At 31.5% G+C, this 20,604-nt stretch overlaps 2 protein-coding genes across 2 annotated transcripts in view; one reads left to right on the top strand and one right to left on the bottom strand.

Annotated features, from left to right (window-relative positions):
• LOC145331577 (structural maintenance of chromosomes protein 3-like) overlaps positions 1-20,595 on the bottom strand; it is a 57,169-nt gene extending 36,574 nt beyond the window's left edge. The window contains exons 1-6 of the mRNA XM_080176320.1: positions 20,490-20,595; positions 19,838-19,888; positions 19,514-19,592; positions 18,567-18,653; positions 17,088-17,223; positions 16,116-16,260 (exon numbers count right to left, since the gene is read on the bottom strand). Coding sequence (XP_080032446.1) covers positions 16,116-16,260; positions 17,088-17,223; positions 18,567-18,653; positions 19,514-19,592; positions 19,838-19,888; positions 20,490-20,539 — 548 coding nt within the window. The 5' untranslated portion in view covers positions 20,540-20,595. The remainder of the gene's footprint in view (positions 1-16,115; positions 16,261-17,087; positions 17,224-18,566; positions 18,654-19,513; positions 19,593-19,837; positions 19,889-20,489) is intronic.
• LOC145323857 (uncharacterized) lies at positions 6,475-11,762 on the top strand. The gene is made up of 4 exons (XM_080166443.1): positions 6,475-7,229; positions 7,490-7,559; positions 8,009-8,853; positions 9,375-11,762. The coding sequence occupies exons 1-4, from the start codon at positions 6,856-6,858 to the stop codon at positions 10,222-10,224; spliced, it is 2,139 nt and encodes a 712-aa protein (XP_080022569.1). The 5' UTR covers positions 6,475-6,855; the 3' UTR covers positions 10,225-11,762.
• Positions 20,596-20,604: the final 9 nt, after the last annotated feature.

A 20,604-nucleotide genomic window follows, 5' to 3' on the forward strand; every position in this document is an offset into this window, starting at 1 on the left:
CAGAAAGTGAATTGTAGAGTACCATCGCATTTTATTCTTTTTTAGTTAGTATTCGTATCCAGAGAGGGAGGAGACAACTGACTGCTTATTACAATAGTACACAAAGTTTTACAACAATGTTTTGTTATTCATTGACTTTGGGGATTTTTCTGAATTTTGATTGGTTGATTAAATTGTGTTTATAAACGTTGGAACCACTAATTTTAATTTACAGAAGGGGTTATTTAGAGCGTCATCATTATGGATGTGCATTAATTTATCGGCCATTGTCTTATCTCTTTATATCCCTGATATGTTTCATAATTTTATTTGTTAGCTTTACTTAAAGGGACTGTGAACGAGAATATTTCTCATCAGATTATCAAACCTTAACATCATCTCATTAATATAATATCAAATATAGGGCAAAACTGTCTCTCGTTCTTTTAAAAACGGCTTTTTCCGACGATTTTTACTATGTCCAAGTTTGGGGAAAAAATTTCCGGACTATATAAATGTGCAGTTAATTGTCTTTTTTTCCTTCTATGGCTAAAACTAAACTTTTTAACATAGTTCTCTATTTTTCCTAACAGTTAAGCTGACTTTTAACAATATCCTTGCTGTAAACCAATGTATAGTTACCTAAAAATTGATAAAATAATTAATATTTTTATTGAAAACCAAATACAATAACAAAGCTAGAAACAGGTTATTTTATTAGTATCCAAGTAACTTTAGATGGCCCATCTCTCGCCCACCTTTAATTACAAATTTGTAAATAATAAAGGTGCAATATTTCTTTATAAACCAGGAATAAGGTATAACCAACAAGGAAATTAATTCGAAAATTGATTTGGGGGGCAAAATAACGCAACCTTTAATAAATTGCCTATTTCAGCTGTCGTTGGGGGGCAAAATTTGTATTTCACAATCGAGAAATTATAGGGTAATTGCGGCATTCTCTTAATATTAAGCTCTATTTGTAAACAAAAAACATATTGATTGCAGACAATAGTTTGTAGGAATAATAAAGAAGGACTATCCACAAGCAGAAAAAAAATTTAAAGAAGATTTCATGTTGAAATCATCATGATCAAAATTCTGACCTCTAACCATTAAGCTATTCTACACTTTTTTTTGTGCTCCTTTAGTGGCGACTCTTTTAGTTTTCTTTCCCATTTTTGCATCTCAAAACCCTATATATGTACCCAATTTTAGAATATTTAGAGGTTAAAATTTTCAAAGGGCTTTGATCGCCATGCTGTCATATTAAACCTGTCTATAATCAAACAGAAAAAAAAGTTTAGGAATATAGTTAAATATTTTTGTAATTCCTTTTTTTTCATTTGGACACACCTTACAAAAAAATTCTAGTTTTAGAGATTTATTTTAATAGAAATAATAAATCTAGATGGTCAATCTGGCCTTTCAATCTGTTGAACTGTAAACATTTTTGTTTATTTATACCTTTATACGAACAACAAAAATGTCATGTTTTGCGCTTCATATTATACAAGGGAAGAATTTTTTACATGATACACCTAAGCATAGCGTTATCCTAAAAAATGTGACTTTTTACAGCAAACTAAATAAAAAAATAACTGCCCTTTAACTTTTGCATCAAAATATGTACACTATCTAACCATTTATTGTCTTGTCTTGTTTCTTTTACTTTTTGCCTATTGTCTGATTTTATGATTATGTATCTCTGTATATCTAATATACAGTATGACCCTCGAAAAAGTATATTTCTTAATGTATCATAAAAAATAGCATATGTCCTTGTACTCTGTACATTTCCACACAAACATATATAAAAATTTTAATTTTACCTCCATTAACACCGGAGATTTTTAGAGCTAAAGTTTTGAAAAAGTGACTGAGAAAAAGAATTTTTTTTTGTTTCCCACTATTTTTGGATGGTTACATTACGTCTTTCTGGTAACTAAAGAAAGATAAACAAAGAAAAACAAGTTAACTAATCATTTCTTTTTTTATTCCACCAAAAAATATAAATTTTTAAACGCAAAAAATACTACCGAATGAATTGATTATTTGCAAACTTCAGGCTATTTATTTACCATTATTTTTGAAAAGGATTAATTATGACAGTTGCTCCGCCCCCTTTTTTGACATCTCAATCACTTAAAGGACGCCTGCAAGAAATAACACGCTTTAACTGCTGAAAGACTGCCACAAGAAGACCCAATACCCCAAATTTAAAGCCTTCAGCTTCAATAACAAAAAAGTTCTAGGCATTTCAAAATAGCATTTTATGTACAATGGAATTTTTGAAAGATTTCCAATGCTCATAAAAGAAAAAACAATATTAAATTACGTCGCCTAGACACAAAATTATAACCTTATCTTTGTCAGAAACTTAGATTGCCTGTAACTGATTACATTTTTACAATAAAAACACCACATTTCCTAGTCAAAATCTATGAAAAAAATTCGATTTAGATTGCATTTTAAAACGAAAATCATAGCGGAAACAAAGGGGTAAACTAATACAAGCTTAGCTGTGATTGGTTGTTAAGCTGATTCAGCCTTCTGATTGGCTACAGTACATTCGGTACAACGCAAGTAAAACTTAATTTTTTTTAATGAGTTTGAATATAAAAATGGGTATTTTTATTGTAAAAATATAATTAGTTACTGGAAACCTAAATTTATGACAAAAATAAGCTTATAATTTTATTTCTAGGCCATGTAGTTTAATTTCAAAGTTTTCAACATGAGCATTGCAATTCTTTCAAAATTTCTGTGTACATAAAATGTCATTTTAAAATGCCTAGAACTTTTTTGTTATAGAAGCTGAAGGCTTCAAATTTGGGGTATTTGGTCTACTTGTGGCAGTCTTTCAGCAGTTAAAGCATGGTATTTCTTGCAGGCTTCCTTTAATAGGGGATTAATTAAGCTTTTTAGACTAAAAAAATCATTATAATGTAATTTTATTTTCCTTATAACTTTTTTGTTATTAAAGTTAGGATTATGAAACAAAAAAATATTCCTGCTATATTCATAAAGATTTATTTGGTTTTTTAATCTAAAACAATTTTGCCTCATATGTAAGTTTTTCAAAATATCATTACACAAAAAAGTCTCAAAATATGTGTAAAAAATGCTTTTAACTTAAAACCTAAATTTTTTATTTCATTATTTTATAAAGTTTCTGCTAGTAACAAAAATAATAGGATTTCTATCGTAATTTTGCCAAAAAGTCAATTTATGTTAAAAGTCACTTTTTGCTCAGTCACATTTTCAAAACTTTAGCTCTAAAAATCTCCAGTGTTAATGGAGGTAAAATTAATTTTTTTATATATGCTTGTGTGGAAATGTACAGAGAACACGGAGATATGCTATTTTTGATGATACATTAAGAAATAAGGGCTGTATACCCTAAAAGATACTTTTTCGAGGGTCATGCTGTAGAAAATCTTCGATGTTAACAACCAATTAAAACTTAACAAGCACATCACAATAATTGATATAATAAAAAGTGTGGATATATTGACAGGAGAAAATTGTTGTCAATTTGGGTTATTTTTTTATTTTAAATAAGATTTATTCTTAAAAGAAGAACAATAATAAATGAATTAAATAAATATCATGCCCATTTAATGTACAGTCAAATTTTATGGATATGGTTATTTTATATGAAAATTTCATCTTTCTTATAGTACTCATTCATTTGTCAGTTTGTTCATCCAGTAGGAGGGGAGGGGTTGGGTTTAGGATGTTGATGGGGGTATCGTTGTTTTAGCCAGATGCAAGTATAATTTTATTAGAGTACATGCAGATCTGGTGCAATATCCATTTAATAATATATCAATTACAATAGTTTGAATGCTTTAGTACTAACAATTGTATCATCTAAAAAACAGGTTTTAAACAAGTATGTTGAAATAGGGTTAAATAATTAATTCGCTTGTTGGTTATAGCTAGCTGTTTATAAACAGTCTGATAAAAGTGTAAACTTATTCTTCAAAGTGGGTTATTTATTGTCCAACACAATAAAAAAGGATATCATTATTTTAAATAACCTATGAGATTCAACCCTTTGTAGACTTTGAGGTATTTTTTTGTCAATAATACAAATTTAAGATAGATTTTTATTACCTAATTACTACGTTATAAAAAAACTGATTGGCAATTTTATATTACAAAATAAATTCCTTAAAAGTAACTAAATTGTTTCAACTATATATGACAAGTTAAATACCCCTACAAACATTTTAAGAAACAAAAACGTTCAGATTTTCCTTGTTTTTTCCTTTTTCCCTCCCAAAATACCATAAAATCAATGCATTATTTCTTGATATTTTTGCTAATAGAACGTTTTTGGTTGATCAATGTAGTGAAGTGTGCTTAGAAAATGTTACTATTTGATAATCATTTGAAAATTTTTATGTTCACACTCCCTTTAAGTGAAAGCTTTTCATTACATTAAGTTTTAAGTCTTAAGTATGTGTTATAACATATAACATAGGCCAAAGTTAAACTTTATCTGAGAGTGATAGGACAATGGCAGATTGGTTATCACACCTTTTTACATAAAAATGAAATGGTTTTGCAAGGGTAATTAATATTCCATCGTCCTTTACCATTATCCCAAAGTTAATTAAATCTATAAGGCCTTTGAATCTAATTTATTAAGCTATTTGAAATATATTTAAATCTATTTTTACAGTTTTAAAGAATCCTGAGATAAGAATTACCTTTACATAAATTCAATCCACCTACAATGAAAGCCAAAATAGACAGGCAAAATTTCTGGATTCTATTTTGTACTTCAGTTTGAATTTTCATTGGTTTGAAATAAATGCACATTTAAAATAACCTTTGTTTATTTTTTGTTATTTATGAATCATTCCAGTAATACAGCAAAGGAATTTTTCAACCATATGATTTCTAAAAAGCTATCTTTGTCTTAAGAAATGCAAATTTTATCTCTTTCCTGTCAAAATTTTTACATGTTTCTACCAATAACTTAGCCAGATTGTTCTTCTGCAGTTATTCTATTCGGCAAGAGAGTGTTCCACCTGACCCATCCAACAATCCTGACAGACCAGCAAATGGACAAGTTGATCTTTGGCACAAACAAACTGACCATCTATCTAGCACAGCACTTCAAGGGGAGGGTGTTTATTCTAGGACCCTTCCCAAGACACATCCTCAATGCTGTGGTTTGCAAGAACACTCTGTGCTAGACAGCAAAAATCAGAGAATCTCCATGACTGGTTACACCAACCTCCTTAACCAATACCTACAGTCAAGCCTGATCCTATCTGACAGATGCGAGTTCCTGGTTTACCAGAACATTTTTGGTAGGAACTTCAACAAACACAGCCTAGTTGATGGAGTACACCTTACAGCTTCAGCCTATAAATTGTGTGCCAACTTTTTCCTGGGAGCTTTTCAGCGGAAACTGAGAAGACAAGCTGATAATACCTTGAAGATGACAACTTTCAACAGTTATCTGACCGCAAAAGGACTGCTGACCAGAAATGACACCGACAACAAAGAACCAATGGAAGGCGCAATAGATGATGCCATCAATCTAGCAAAATAAACTATTGTAATCTTTTTTTAACCTGATTTTATTCGTGCTTTTATTCATTATCCTATTATCGTTTTAATTATTTATTTATTTTAATAATAAATTTTAATAATAATAATATTCTATTGGCTGATTTAGAGATGGTGTCTCTAAATTTTCACGATTCTTAATAAGTAAAGAATTCTATACCTTAATGTTTAAGATCAAAAAGAAAACAAATAAAACACTAAGACAAGTTAACCAAATTCAAGTCAAATCACAACTGCTGCATTGATTTCACATTAAAGAAAGCCTGCAAGAAATACCACGCTTTAACTGCTAGAAGACTGTCACAAGTAGACCCAATGCCCAAAATTTTAAGCCTTCAGCTTCTATAACAAAAAAAGTTTTAGGCATTATAAAATCACATTTATGTGCAATGAAAATTTTGAAAGAATCTAAATGCTAATGTTAGAAATTTTGAAATTAAACTACGTGGCCTAGAAACAAAATTATAAGCTTATTTTTGGCATAAATTTAGGTTGCCAGTAACTAATTATATTTTTACAATAAAAATATCCATTTTTATAGTCACAATCATTAAAAAAATTAAGTTTAACTCGTGTTATACCAAGTGTACTGTACCCAATCAGAAGGCTGAATCAGCTAAGCAACCAAACACAGCTGAGCTTGTATTAGTTTACCCCTTTGTTTCCTCTATGATTTTTGTTTACAAATGCAATTTAAATCGAATTTTTTTCATAGATTTTGACTATGAAATTTGGTGTTTTTATTTTAAAAATCTAATCAGTTACCAGCAATCTAAGTTTCTGACAAAGATAAAGTTATAATTTTTTGTCTAGGCAACGTAATTCAATATTGTTTTTTCTTTTATGAGCATTGAAAATCTTTAAAAATTTTCATTGTACATAACATTAAGATATATAAGTTTTTAAGTTTCAAAGGGTTAGGGTCAAAAACATAATCAAGATAATAAAAAAAAATGTTTGTATTTTTAGGTTTTTTTATTTTTGACCTTTTAAAGGTCCGGAAATGCAAATGAAAAGTCAAAATTTGAAAAAAATCTTGCATTCATTTTTTTTTACCAAAGACGACATTTATATTATCCTTATGTCATCTTATTGGCGCATACAATTCTACAAACAATTGGCGCTTTCTGATTGGTTGAAACGCGCTGTTGCTAGCAGACAAAGACAGAAAAAAACAACAACATTAGGCGCCAAACAACGGAAACAAAACAATCCATTATTGTGAATTATAAACATTTAAAACAAACAAATAAATGTTAATTATCTTTATATAAAATAGTGAAAATGAAAACTCGAGATAAGTGTTCCAAATATAACCCAATTGGTGAAAAATTAAAGAATACTAGGCCTCCTACGTTTAGTGAAATTTTGAAACTTTCAAACTATTATCAATATCAAAATCCAAATTTGAATGAACGTAATATTGTTAAAAATTATGTTATCCCCGATATTATGGAAAAATGGAGTAAAGTACACAATAATCTACCACTAAAAACTGAAAAAAGCATTCTTCTATCTTTATGTAATTTCTTAAGTAGTGTGAAATGCTGCCGATTTAAGAAAGCAACAAAAAAAAAGATTGCAGCTGTTGATGCCCAACTAATACGAGTGTTTAATGTAACTACATGTTCTTGTGGTCTTCCAGAGATAATTTGTAGGTAGGAAAAATTAAACATTATTCTAGTATCGCTTCAAAACTGATTAATATCCGGTTTTAAGCTATACTTAAAAATTATGTCTAGCATCTATTGTTTTTAGTTTTCTACAAATTTAAAAGTTACTATGTAAAAAATAACTATTCCAATATAGCTATTAGCTTCGATACCAAATAATTCTTACTTACCTATTTAAATCATAAGTTTGTTAATTAAAACAAGGATTAATTTGATAATAAAATGAATATTTTTTTATATTTTAGTAAGCCAACAGCTAAGTGTCCAGCTGAACAACACTCTCATGTTGCATGCAATTGTCCAGCCGACAGTAAGGTTAGAAAATTAATTAATAAACTGTTTAACTATTGCCTATCCTTGAACCTTTCTCAAACAAGCATTGCAGAGAATTAGCATCTAATAAAAAAAACTATTTCCAGTCAGGGGGGAGAGGACATTTGCTGTTTATTACACTAGTCCCCAAAGTTTTATAGTAACGTTTTCATATTTGTTATTTTTAACAACTTAGGGGATTTTATAAAATTTTGATTGTTTTGTCTTTAAGTATAGTGTCCAAACGTTTCAACTACTTATAGTAATTTACAGAGGGGTTAATTTTGTGTGTCATCATTGAGGTTTTGCATAAATTTATATGTCAATGTCAAAGAAATTATGCAAAACAATGCAATATAATAATTTCAATACTAGTTTAAGACTGTACTTTATTAAAGAAACCGATTGCATACCTAAATTCTATGGAAAATTTTAATAGTTTTACTTTTTAGATTCCAAGTTCTGATACTGAATACATGAAGAAGATCTTAAATCCTAATGGTCCCCCTAGTGATCTGTGCTTCGGAACTGTGGACATTAAAGAAACTAAGAGGGGTGAATCTATTTTAAAGAAAAAAATAACTAAAGAGGTTAATTTAGAAAAAAAAATAGTTAGTGAAAATGCATCATTTGAATTTTTGGACCCCTCAACATTAAGTGACCTAAGTGACAATGATCAAAGTGACACGGATAGCAACAGTGACAATGACAATGATAGAATGACAAAATCTACCCTCAACCTACTTAAATTACCAAATGTTGCATTAGAAGCCGATAGATATAATTTAAGTGATGGCGCAGTTGCAGCTATAGTTAATGCTGTTCTTATTGACACTAACCAAATAAGTGAGAATGACCAGGACTTAGTTTGTACAACAATGAAAATTCACAATTTGAGAAAAAAATACAGGCTTGAATCAGTGAAAGAGTCTTTTAATGCAAACAATGAGTTAGTGAAATGCATGTTATTTGATGGTAAGAAAACAGAGGGCTTAACAAAAATAGATAACAAAAGACGAAAGGTAGTGATAGATTATTATACATTTGCTAATGGTTCAGGAAAGTATCTTACTCATGCCCCTTTAACTGACAGATCAACAAGTGACAACATTGCTAATATCATATTAGAAACTTTAAAACATTACAATAGTGAAAATATTGTAGTTGCACTTGCAGCAGACGGCACAGTATTAAATACAGGTCGCCTAGGAGGAGCTTTAGTCCTTGTTGAAAAAAGGTTAGGTCGGCCTTTGCATTGGCTTATTTGCCAGCTACATGGAAATGAGTTGCCTTTTAGGTAAGTGCAAAATATTATTTTATGGTGTTTAAGATTTTTAAAAGCAAAGCTTTTCTATAATTAGGTTTAATATGTCCAAAACTGATGGCTTTTTAAAAATATGTTGATTCTTAACTTTTTTTAACAACAAATTTTTGTGTGATATAATTATTGGATTGATCTTGTTTGAAATACTGATTCATAGGAAAACAAAGTACAATATTATAAGCAAAGCATCTCTATTATCAAGTCCTGAAAATATAAGAATGTGCTTAAACATTATCCTGTATTTTTTAACAAATTTATTTACAATTTTGTTTCAACTTTTTAAAACTTATGTTATGATTATTCAATTCTCACACTCTACAAGTGTTAATGTCTCTTTGTCCTATCATTTCATGGCTTTGATTTATGGATGTTGCATCCTTGTTTCCTATCAAGTATTTACCTACCACAATTCCAAGTTATTATATTATAAGTTATTAAGATATTAAAAATAGTAGGTACCTACTGTAATAATTTAATATTTTCTTTTTTTTCAGGGCTTTGTTTTTGAAATTAGATGGAACCACGTCAGGCCCTAAGAGTTTTAAAGGGCCTGTGGGGATTGAGCTCAGCCGAGATGACCTGGATGAGAAGGAGTTCGTTGAATTTGTCAAAATAGAGTCTGACCTCAGTGTTCCAGAGGCCGTTTTCAACGACCTCAGCTCAGATCAAAGAGTACTTTTAGCTTATATTCAGTATATTTCTACCAAAAACTTTCATCCTTGTCTAATGTGGAAATTAGGCAAGCTATGTCATAGCAGGTGGTTAACACTTGCAATAAGAATCTTATCTTTATATTGCAAAACTTTGAACCCTTCTGTGAACCTTATAAAGTTGGTGAAGTATATTATTTTTGTTTATGGACCTACTTGGTTTTGTATCAAAAAAAACTCACATTGGCAAGATGGCCCCAAAAACTTGTATTTTTTGCTTGATAAGCTTAGAAGCACACAGCCATCTGATGTCATTTTAACTTGTGCTCCTGCAGTGCAGCGCAATGCATTTTTTGCATTTGTTGACAATATTTTAGCTGCTATGTTAAGTGACAATAAATTTGAGATCAGAAATCTTGGTGTTGAGAAAATAATTCATATAAGAAGAAAGTCTGATAATAACACCATAGAGCCAGACAGAACAATTCCTGATCTGAATTGGGAATCTAAATCTTACACTGAAATTGTCGACTTTGACAGTTTAAAAAGTGACCAGTTGATAGAACCTGCTGTTACCAGACACTTCAGTGATGATGAGCTACGTGATGCTATTGCTGGAGGCCCTTTGGTATTAGAAGGATTTTCTAATCACACTCAAGCTGTTGAGCGAGCTATAAAACAAGGAAAAACTTAATGCCAAAAATGTAATATTCTTAAACATATTATTTTTTTTATTTTCTTCATGTCATAGTTTCAGGCCATTTCAACTGTGATAACATATTATAGCAATACCGTCCTACAATAAAGGCTTATTAAGTGTATTTTCTAGTGTCAGCTACTGTTACCCATCACTATAGTCAGCAGGATCAGCAAGGCGCAATTTTACAAGGCTACAAGTCTAGGGAATCGAGAAAAAATACTTTTACTAAATTAAGCTATTCTGTAAGTAATCTGATTGTCTTAGATTTTTTTAAATATTTGAAAATATTTTTTTCTTAAAATTTTTTAGAAGACAATCAAATTACTTTCATTATAGAACTACTTTAAAAACGAAAGAATATAAGAAATTAATCATTTATTATATTGCATTTATAAAGGACAGTCACAGAAGGTAGCGCAGCTTCACTATAAATTCTTTGTTATCATTTTTTAGTATTTTGTCTTTAATGAATGACTGTCAGATATTTTACCAAAAGTGTAGTCAAATTTAAAACAAGGATGACATCCTGAAAAGCAAAGCTCTAAAATTAGAAATAAGGACAAACGAACAATAACTCTTGTAGAGGTGTCAGAACATAATTAATAGAACATTAACTTGTAAGTCTATACAGATTTTACCAACCGTGATGGACAGACATTCAGACGGACTGACTCTAATTATCAAAAAGCTTCGCCTACCTACTAATCTGAATTGTCCTTTATAATTTGATTAATATAATACTTTTTTTCATGATGTGGGACGTTAATATCCAAAGTAGTGCAGCTAAAGAAATAATTTTAATTGTTTTTAGCACCATTCTTATTAATTTATGTAAATACTAGCGGCTACGCCCCTAGAGGCCTTTAGGGAAACATGAGTGGGAGGGGGGGTTGACCCTTCCTCCCATTTTTATTTTAAGATTTAAAAAGAAAAGTATTTTTTTCTTATTGGGGGGGGAGGTTAAATTTGTATTAGGAGGGTTGAGTTAACCTACCACAAAATAGTTAAAAACCTTCCCGGGACCTGTAAGAAGCTTAACTGTTAAGGAGAACCATATTGGTTCAGCTGTTGGAAAGATTCTTTGCTATAGACAAAAAAGCTTGTTACTTTATATAATAGGATTTTTTAGACTAAAATTTGCTGAAAAATTTATTTCTATTTAAAGGTAATAAAATTGAGGGTTAGATGGACTTTTTCTATTAATAAAGAGCACCTGAAAATTGTTTTTGTGATAAAAGAAAATATAATTTATTTAATTGTTGAATGACATTTAGCATGAAATATTGTTTTGAATGACAGTTTAATATTCTTTTAAAATTGATTGTTTAAATCTAGTCATATATTAATAAAATCTAAAAATGTACTGAATTTCTTAATTTTTCACATTTCCTAGGGTATTTTTGGAGCCATTTCCGCTTGCCGATATTGAAATTAGGGCTTAAAACTCTTCATAGAGGTTGTTAGATACCTATGTTGATTATGTTTTTGACCCTAACCATAAAGAAATCGGAAAATTTTAGAAAACTTATAAAGCTTAAACATGCTATTTTGAAATGCCTATAACTTTTTTGTTATTGAAGCTGAAGACTTTAAATTTGGGGTATTGGGTCTACTTGTGGCAGTCTTTTAGCAGTTAAAGCTTGGTATTTCTTGCAGGCGTCCTTTAAGGGTCTCAAAGTTGGACAAAAAAAATTTTTTTTGAAAATTTTTCAGTAGGTGTTAAAGATCGACCTACCCAAAAATTGGTAAGACCTAGAACTATCTGTAAAAACCTAACTAAGAATTGTTTATACTTTTCAAATCGGTTGAGAATTTTAAAATAGAGTTAATATTTTTTTCAAAAATGACCAGAGTTGGTGGCAGGGCATTTTCAGGTAATTTTGAAAAAAAATTTAAATATGATTTTTAAGGTCAATTTTTAGGTTTTCCAAAATTCAATATGGGCTTTTTAAGAATTAGGCCAAAAAGTGGGTAGGACAGTGTTTTTTTTATGAAAATATTTTATTTTTAAAGAAAATTTTTGCAAAAAAATTAAAATTTCACATCTTTAAAAAAAATGATTTTTGACATAGAAGGAATAGTCTAATCCCTATGAATTTTTTTGTGGATAATCCCTCTAATCTAACCTAATTATGTCTGATTGGCTGTTTTTCATTGATTTTTTTTAGGTTGAAAAAAACGTAATTGGTTTAGCCCCCCTGTGGGGTATTAATCGGTAACAACTTTGAGTCCAATTATATCAAACTTCTAAAAGTCCTAGGATAACCTGATAGTCTTTTCCATAAGCTTTCTAATGGTCTTGGTTTCATTAGAAAATATTTTCTTTCTCCAAAAACTGAAAAATTTCCAGTTTAGCCCGCCCTCATCCTAATGCAAGAAAATTTAACTCTTTCATTTTGTACAAAAATAATTAAATATAAATTTTTGATTTATTGTTTATAAGAAATTGATCAAAGTTTTTGTTTATTAGGCTTAAATACCAAATCATGCCTTTTGTTGATAAATTACTTTCAAGCAATTACTTTTCAAATTTTTGCTATTATCCAAATCATGGTAATTTTACGAAAAAATACTCATAATCAATCAATAAAAATTATTGCTAATTTGGCTCATATACCAAATCATGCTGTATTATGATAAAATACTTATAAGTAATCAATTTGATTGATTGATTGATTAGCCATAGTTTTGTATGGTTTTGACCTGGAGTAGGCTGAGACACTTTTCCATAGAAGTAGGGCTTTCAAGCTCCATGTTGAAGCACATTTTGTCTTGACTTGCTCTCATGAAATCTACTCTTACCTTACCCTTGCCGAATATGGCAGATGTCCCAAATTAAGTCACGGTAATGAATGAAGCTCTCCAAAGAGGAGCTTGGGTTAAGGGTAGTACTGGAAGTAAGTGAGTATTGGGTATCCAAACTTACTCAATAATCCCCTTCTTACACAACCAGGGGATGATGCATGATTAATGAGAAATTAGAGTCAACCTACAGAGAATTGAACTTGAACTCTCACTACTGTAGCTCAGTGTGCTACCACTAAGCATGACACCCCTACTAAGTAATCAATGAAAATTATGTGGCTTATATATATAAAAAATCATACTATTTTTTGATAAATTACTTCTAAGCAATCAATGAAAATTATTGCTTATTTGGCTTATATACCAAATCATGCCTTTCAATGTTAAATTTCTTTTAACCCCTTACAGTCGGGCCCCTTGCCGCACCTTAATCGGTCGGGGGGGGAGGGGCGTTCAACGCCCCCCCCTAATTATCTCAGTTCCTAATAGAGCTAGAGAGCTAAATTTTTTTGTGCAAGTCCCCTGTTTGATAGTGAATTTCCGTCCTTTTATAAGTCTAAGTCAATTTTTGCTTCCTTCACCCTTTTATTTTACAACCTTTGTTTTTAGGTCTTTTTTTACTAAAAAATTTCAAACGGCTGTAATTTTTTTATTTTTGAAGCTAGAAGATCAATTTTTTTTCCAGAAAATGTTTATCTTTATGTAAATTTTACATTAGATATATCAAAATATAAATTTCAGCGGCCGCAGCTGTACTTGACAGCTGCCAGCCGCCGCAGTCGGCGGTGGGCGAGAAAACGGCGGCGGATCTTTATGAAATTTTAATACGTTATGTAAACTTATAAGAAAAGCTTAAGTTTAAAATTTGAAGTCTCTAAGTCAAAAATTGCGGCCACAGGAGCCTTTTAAAGATTTCTGGAGACCTGGAGGATCATGACCTGCAGGATCATACCTGGAACCTGAAATTGACTTGAACTCCTGTATTTCATTTAAGGATGTACTACTAGAGGATATTTTAGTATTTTGGTATGATAAAATGCTTTGTTTTAGTCAAAAAATTATTTTTGCTCTTTACCTGGATGACCCTGCCAGGTTTGCTGGCATCCTGTGCCCGCAAGGATGGAGATATTCGAAAAATTCCAACTCTCAGTTATGTGTCACACCCATACTTAAAAAGTCACGCAGTTTGGGCTCTTTATCTTTCACACACAGAAAATGAGATAGAACCCGACCGTTAAGGGTTAAGCAATCGATGAAAATTTTGCTCTTTTGGATTATATCGGCCAAATCTTCAATTTTTGTCATAAACTGCTTACAGGAAGGAAGGGATTAAGGGGGGGAAGTTCTGACACATTTGCGTAAACCTGGTGTATAGGCTTTATCTTTGGACTGAGAGGATAGGTTATTAGGGATAAAATCATTCTTATATGATGAATTTCCCCCAGATTTAAGATTTTTTGGATAGGCCTCCAGGTTCCGGAGCTCCAGGCCTCTAGGTGGTCTCTCTACAGGAAAAATGAAAAAAAAAATTTTTTTAAGAGTTAGAAGTCAGCTTATGAGACAAAATATGTATGTTTTTCTTCAAATATGTGAATAACAATCAAAAAGAAGCATATTTTGTTTTATAAGTTAACCTTTAACTCTTCAAAAAAAATCTTATTTTTAATTTTTATCTGTACAGATACCACCTGGAGGCCTATCCAAAAAATCTTAAATCTGGGAGAAATTCATCATATAAGAATGATTTTATTCCTAATAACCTATCCTCTCAGTCCAAAGATAAAGCCTATACACCAGGTTTACGCAAATGTGTCAGAACTCCCCCCCCCCTTATTACTCCTCCTTCTTTTTCTTCACTTCAACCGATACAAGCAACTTTTACTATAAATGTCCATTTATTTACTCCATCCACTTTTAAAGTTTTAACACACAAATCATACCAAATTGTTCAGTAATTGATCAGTAATTTACCACAAAAATGCACAATTAGATAAGTAATTAACCTTTTAGTGCTTACTTACACGGTGAGAGATTACTAGGGAAATATTAAGATGAAATAAATTGAACAAAAAAATTACAAATATATACAATTGAATTAATTAATAAACGACTTTCTTAAAATAATTTTGATTACTCATTTGATACACTTTTAAAAGTATTTTTTTAAATAAACAAAACAACTTTTATAAAAGGCTCTTTGTATGTTTTGTTTAATCAATTAAGAATATACAACAATGTTTAAATTATATATAAAATCTATGCTTTTTTTCACATTTGACATAATTTTAAACTAGTATGGTACATTTCTATTATGTCGATGTTAAACAAGTAATGGAAGATTACAGAAACATAGACATTAAAAATGTAAACCATGATTCCAGTTTCGCCTATATTGAAAGTGGAATCTTACATTTCAAAAATCATATCGGCGTTGAAGATATCTTCACCAAGAGAGGCAAAAGTGGAATCTTACATTTCAAAAATCGTATCGGTGTTGAAGATATCTTCACCAAGAGAGGGGAAAGTGGAAGGGTAGATTACAGTTTTAGAGGGTCCAAACCATAATCATAGATTATGTTTCTGCTTCTATAAAAATGGATTCAACTCCCTAACTGGGGTAGGTTTCTGGTAAAATCAGTAAAGGTTATGTGTTATAGGTAAAAAACAGTAGTAGAACGATAATAATTTATGTTAACTTTAAAAAAAAAAAAATTGTTTATAGTTCTTTTCAATAAGAAATACACATATTTAGTGAATATTATCGTTCTACTACTATATATTATTAAGCCTTAAACCACACACCTTTACGGATTCTACAAGAAACCTACCCCTCCCTTTATTGGTAACCCCTTTCAATCCCATTAATGGCTACCTTAACGATCCTTCAAGACTTTTGATTACTAAAAACTAGTAATCACTCCATTAAACAGCAAAAAAAACTATTGGAAGTGAATAAAAAATATTTATAAAATGTAACACAGTTTTATCATTCCTATTTAAAAAACATTCTTAGTCAATAATTATTAATTGGTGCGCAACTTGTAATAGCTATTGTACTATCACTGTTGGTATCAGATTACCTTGTCCAATCGCTCTTGTTATCAATCATCTCCTTTTCAGTCATAAGTTTATCAACATGATCAGAAACATTCTTGCGCTCCTCTTTCAAAGCGGCCAGACTCACGTTCTCTTCGTCTATTACCGCTTGGATCTCTTTAAGTTTCTCTGCAAATTACATTAAATATTGCATTACATTGCCCATGATAAAAAGTAGTAAGTTGTTCACTTATAGCAAGAAAAGGATTAGAATGTACTTGGATTTTATTACGGAGAAAAATTTTCGTAAATTTAGGTTGCAAACATGGACATCATTTATTGCCATTGGTTAGTTCGTTCATACAGTAGGAGGGGAGGGAGTAAAGGGGGTGGATAGGAGGTCATTAATTTAGCCTTCTACAAGTTTCACTCTATTAGAGAACATGATAATCTGGTGTAAGATCCAATTAATAATAAATCCATTTAGCAAGTGTCTTATACATCGTTTGAGAAATTCCGTTATCTATAATACAAAGTAGAATGATGTCTGTCCGTCCATCTCGGTAACCACTGAACCGATCGGATTCTACTCTTCAGTGTAAAGCTATTTTCTTGGGAGGGTGGGACACCCTCAACCTCCCAAAAAATGAAAATTCCCTCACCCCCCCAAAAAAATTGTTTTCTGGGGAAACTACTTCAAAATAAATGGCAGCACCAGAAATATTTAATTTTTAAAAAATTACCTCTTGGTTTCCTAAAACATTAATTCCATATGTAGGTATAACCAACAACTGAATTAATTCGAAAAAATCAAAAATTCCACTGTTCTTTTTTTTTTGGGAGGAAGGGGCTTAAAAAATACAGGTCCCTAAAATCATCTGAAATTACGAAATATTTTTTTTGGGGTGGGGTGATAGAAAACAACTAAGTGTTGCCCCCAAACCATAAAATCTTTAGGTACAAATATCTTTTTCTAAAACTAATTTGGATAGGTATTAGTTACAGCTATTATTTACCTCCGACATTAAATCCTTGAGAATGTGACTGAGAACCTTCTCCGTGGAGTCCTTGGGACTGAGTAAGTTGGCACTCCTGCATCTTATAGTCAATCTGCTGCAGTTCAGAGATCATCACCTCCAACTTTTCCTTTTCCTAGAAGTAATATAAATGGATATATTGACAGGGGAGAGTTTGTCGTCAATTTAGCTAACTAATATGGGTCTCATTTATTCGCCAATACGTTCATACAGTAGGAGGAAAAGGGGATGTATCGTTATTTTAGCCAGCTGTAGGTATCACTTTATGAGAGTACACGAATATCTGATGCAACATCCAAGTAATAATATATCGATTGAGATGTATTGGAATTATAAGGGGCATGTATTAATAGCTATTTCTAAAGAATGGAAGATCTTATCCCTACTTCAAAATAGCCTAAACCTGCCAAAGACTAATATAGGTTTCAAAATTAGGGAGAAAGAGGGGGGGAATTTTTGACACATTTGCGTAAACAGTGAATAAAGGCTTTATCTATGGACTGAGAGGATAGGTTATAAAAGATAAAATCATTCTTATATGATAAATGTTCCCAAATTTTAAGACATTTTCAATAGGCATTCAGGTTCAGGAGCTGCAGTCCTCCAGGTAGTCTCTGGGCAGGTAAAAATAAGAATTAAAATATTTTTTTTAAAGAGATAGAGGTCAACTTATAAAAAAATATGCATCTTTTTTCTTCAAATATGTAAATAACATTTAAAAAGATGCATATTTTGTTTTATAAGTTAACCTCTAAATCTTTTTAAAAATTTTGTTTTTATTTTTACCTGTCCAGTGACCAATTGGAGGTCTGCAGCTCCTGAACCTGGAGACCTGCAGCTCCTAAATCTGGAGGCATATCCAAAAAATCTTAAAACTTGGGAAAATTCGTCATATAAGAATGATTTTATCCTTAATAACCTATCCTCTCAGTCCAAAGATAAAGCCTATGTTCACTGTTTACGCAAATGTGTCAAAACTTCCCCCCCCCCCACCTTAGTGCAGATGTTTTTAAGATGTAATATGCATCTTACTACTCTATATTCTAACACAAGATACAGTAGCTGTGATTAGTGCCCTAGGAAATTGGGGATAGATGTCACCGCTTTTGGCCTACCTATTCTATTGACGCCAGGAAATACCCCATCTATTTTCTAGGGGGTTTCTTTCTCCGGGCCTTCGCTGTCTATTTCCCTCTACTATGACGTCAATAGAACAGGTAGGCTAAAAGCTGTGACATATATCCCCATTTTCTTAAGGTAATAAACACAGCTACTTCACAAGGAAGATGAATAAAGTCCCTCCACAGATTATGACGTCATACGATAGAATAACAAATGAGAGGCCAGCATAAATTTACAATTGGTCAATTACAGTGTATACTGGCCTCTCATTGGCTAATTTATCGTATGACGTCATAATCTGTGGAGGGACTTTAATTATCTTCCAACACAAGATACCTGTTGAAGTTCTTTCTCAGTGTCATCATGGATGTTTTCAGCTTTACCAAGTTCAATATCATTTTCAGCCAACTCATCTTCAATGCTCTTTAAAAGTATTAGAAAAGTTATTTCTCGCATCGTATTCTAAACAGCCTTCCGCGGATATAAAATGTACAATTATAAGATTAAACAGTTTTTTTAGCCCCGAGATGCCGAAAGCACGGGCTAATAAAACTGGTTTTTATTTTATGATTGTACATGTTTACATTCGTAGAAAACTGGATATGCTAGACATATTTTTTTCGTATGGCTGAGAACCGGTTCTAATCCACCGGATTTTAATCAGGTTCAAATGAATACGAGAAAAAGGTTTTTATTTTAGGGATATGAACTTTAGCTAAATATGAGTATGAATTGGGAAATGAAATCCGAATCAGTTTAGGATTAATCAATCCGACAGTTATTATTCTCTAATTGGACCAGTGGTTATTAAAAAACCTTTTAGAACTGACAAAATATTTCGATTCTCACTCTTTTATGTTTAAGTACTACCGGCTACGCCCTTAAAAGCCTCTAGAGGCGCTAGAGGGGGGTGTAGAATTCCATAACCCATTTTTTTTTTTGGGGGGGGGTGGAATAAATTTTTATAGGGGCGTTTTCTCTTTGGGGGGTGGTGATACCCTCCCTGAAAAAAAGTTAAAAGCCTTCCCAGGACCTATGAGAACCCGATCGGTTTAACGGGTAGCGAGATCCTTCGGTAAAGACAAACAAACAGACATAAATCCTTTTACTTTATTATAATGATTACCTATACAATACATATTCATGTTTTATATAACACATTTGTAGAGGCATTGCAACAATGTTAAGATACATTACATTTATGGAGTATTTGTCATCATTAATGTGGAACATCTAGTATACTATCCATAATCACAGACCGACCGACCGACTACTCAACCAACCTGAATTCTATTGGACAGCTTAGCTAAAGCCTTCTCCTCTCCTTCACTGGCTTTATTTCCAGGATCCTGCATACGTTTCCTAAAATGTGAGCTCTAATAAAACAGGTATAGGACAAAAGAACAATCTTTCCTCAATTTTTTTTAAGTTTCTATGTAATTAAAAGTATTTTATGTTTTAGGTCTGAAAATATTAGTAATGGTTGTACCGTTGAGGTCTCATATTTTTTGGTGAGTTTCCTACGGATTCTTCTAAGCTTTCTTTGTTGAAACATGGTCGTTTCAGTAAATAGATGCATGTTTGTTTTATAAATATTCATTATTTACCTGATTTCCTTGAGTTCGTTGTTCTTGATCATGGCATGCAGAGTTTTTTGGCTAAAAATAAACATCAATTTATAATACAACTTTTATATAAATGAAATAGGATGACAACATGGGAGTAGCTTAAGATCTCGCTAACCACTGGTTCGGCATAGTTCTCCTTTACAGTGAAGCTTAATGAGGCCAAGGAAACGTTTATATCTATTTAGGGAGTCATTACCTCCACCCTTCCAAGATAAATCACCTATGGAAAAATCCTCTCACAATTATTTTTTTATTTTGTAGACCAGTAATTTATACAGAATGTTTCAATAAAAACTGCGAAAATTGTAGACCTCTCGCAATAAAAACTTTGCATTTACTTTAATCCTTATTATAAAGTAACAGGATGTTTGTGTGTCTGTGTGTTTGTTTGTACCGAAGGATCTCGCTCACCGCTGAACCAAATGGGTTTTCCTTGACAGGGAAGCTTCTCATATGTCCCAGGAAGGTTTATAACTATTTTGGGAGGAGTAGCACCCACCAACCTCCCAAGAGAAATCACCCCTTAAAAAAAATTATCCTCCGCCATCCTAAAAAATATTTTTAAAAAAGTGCCTCTAGAGGCCTAGCCGCTAGTATTGTTATAAACTATTATTGAAGCTGCGCTACATACTCTTTCTTGGCCTTGTTGAGTTTGTGAAGCATTTTCTTTTCGTTGTTCATGCTTTCCACTTGAGATTCTATTTCGTCAAGGCATTCCTTCAACTCATCCAGTTGTACCACTGAGA

The sequence above is a fragment of the Acartia tonsa genome, chromosome 1 (assembly GCF_053477335.1).
Source record: "Acartia tonsa isolate MP-2025a chromosome 1, ASM5347733v1, whole genome shotgun sequence".
Lineage (NCBI taxonomy): Eukaryota > Metazoa > Arthropoda > Copepoda > Calanoida > Acartiidae > Acartia > Acartia tonsa.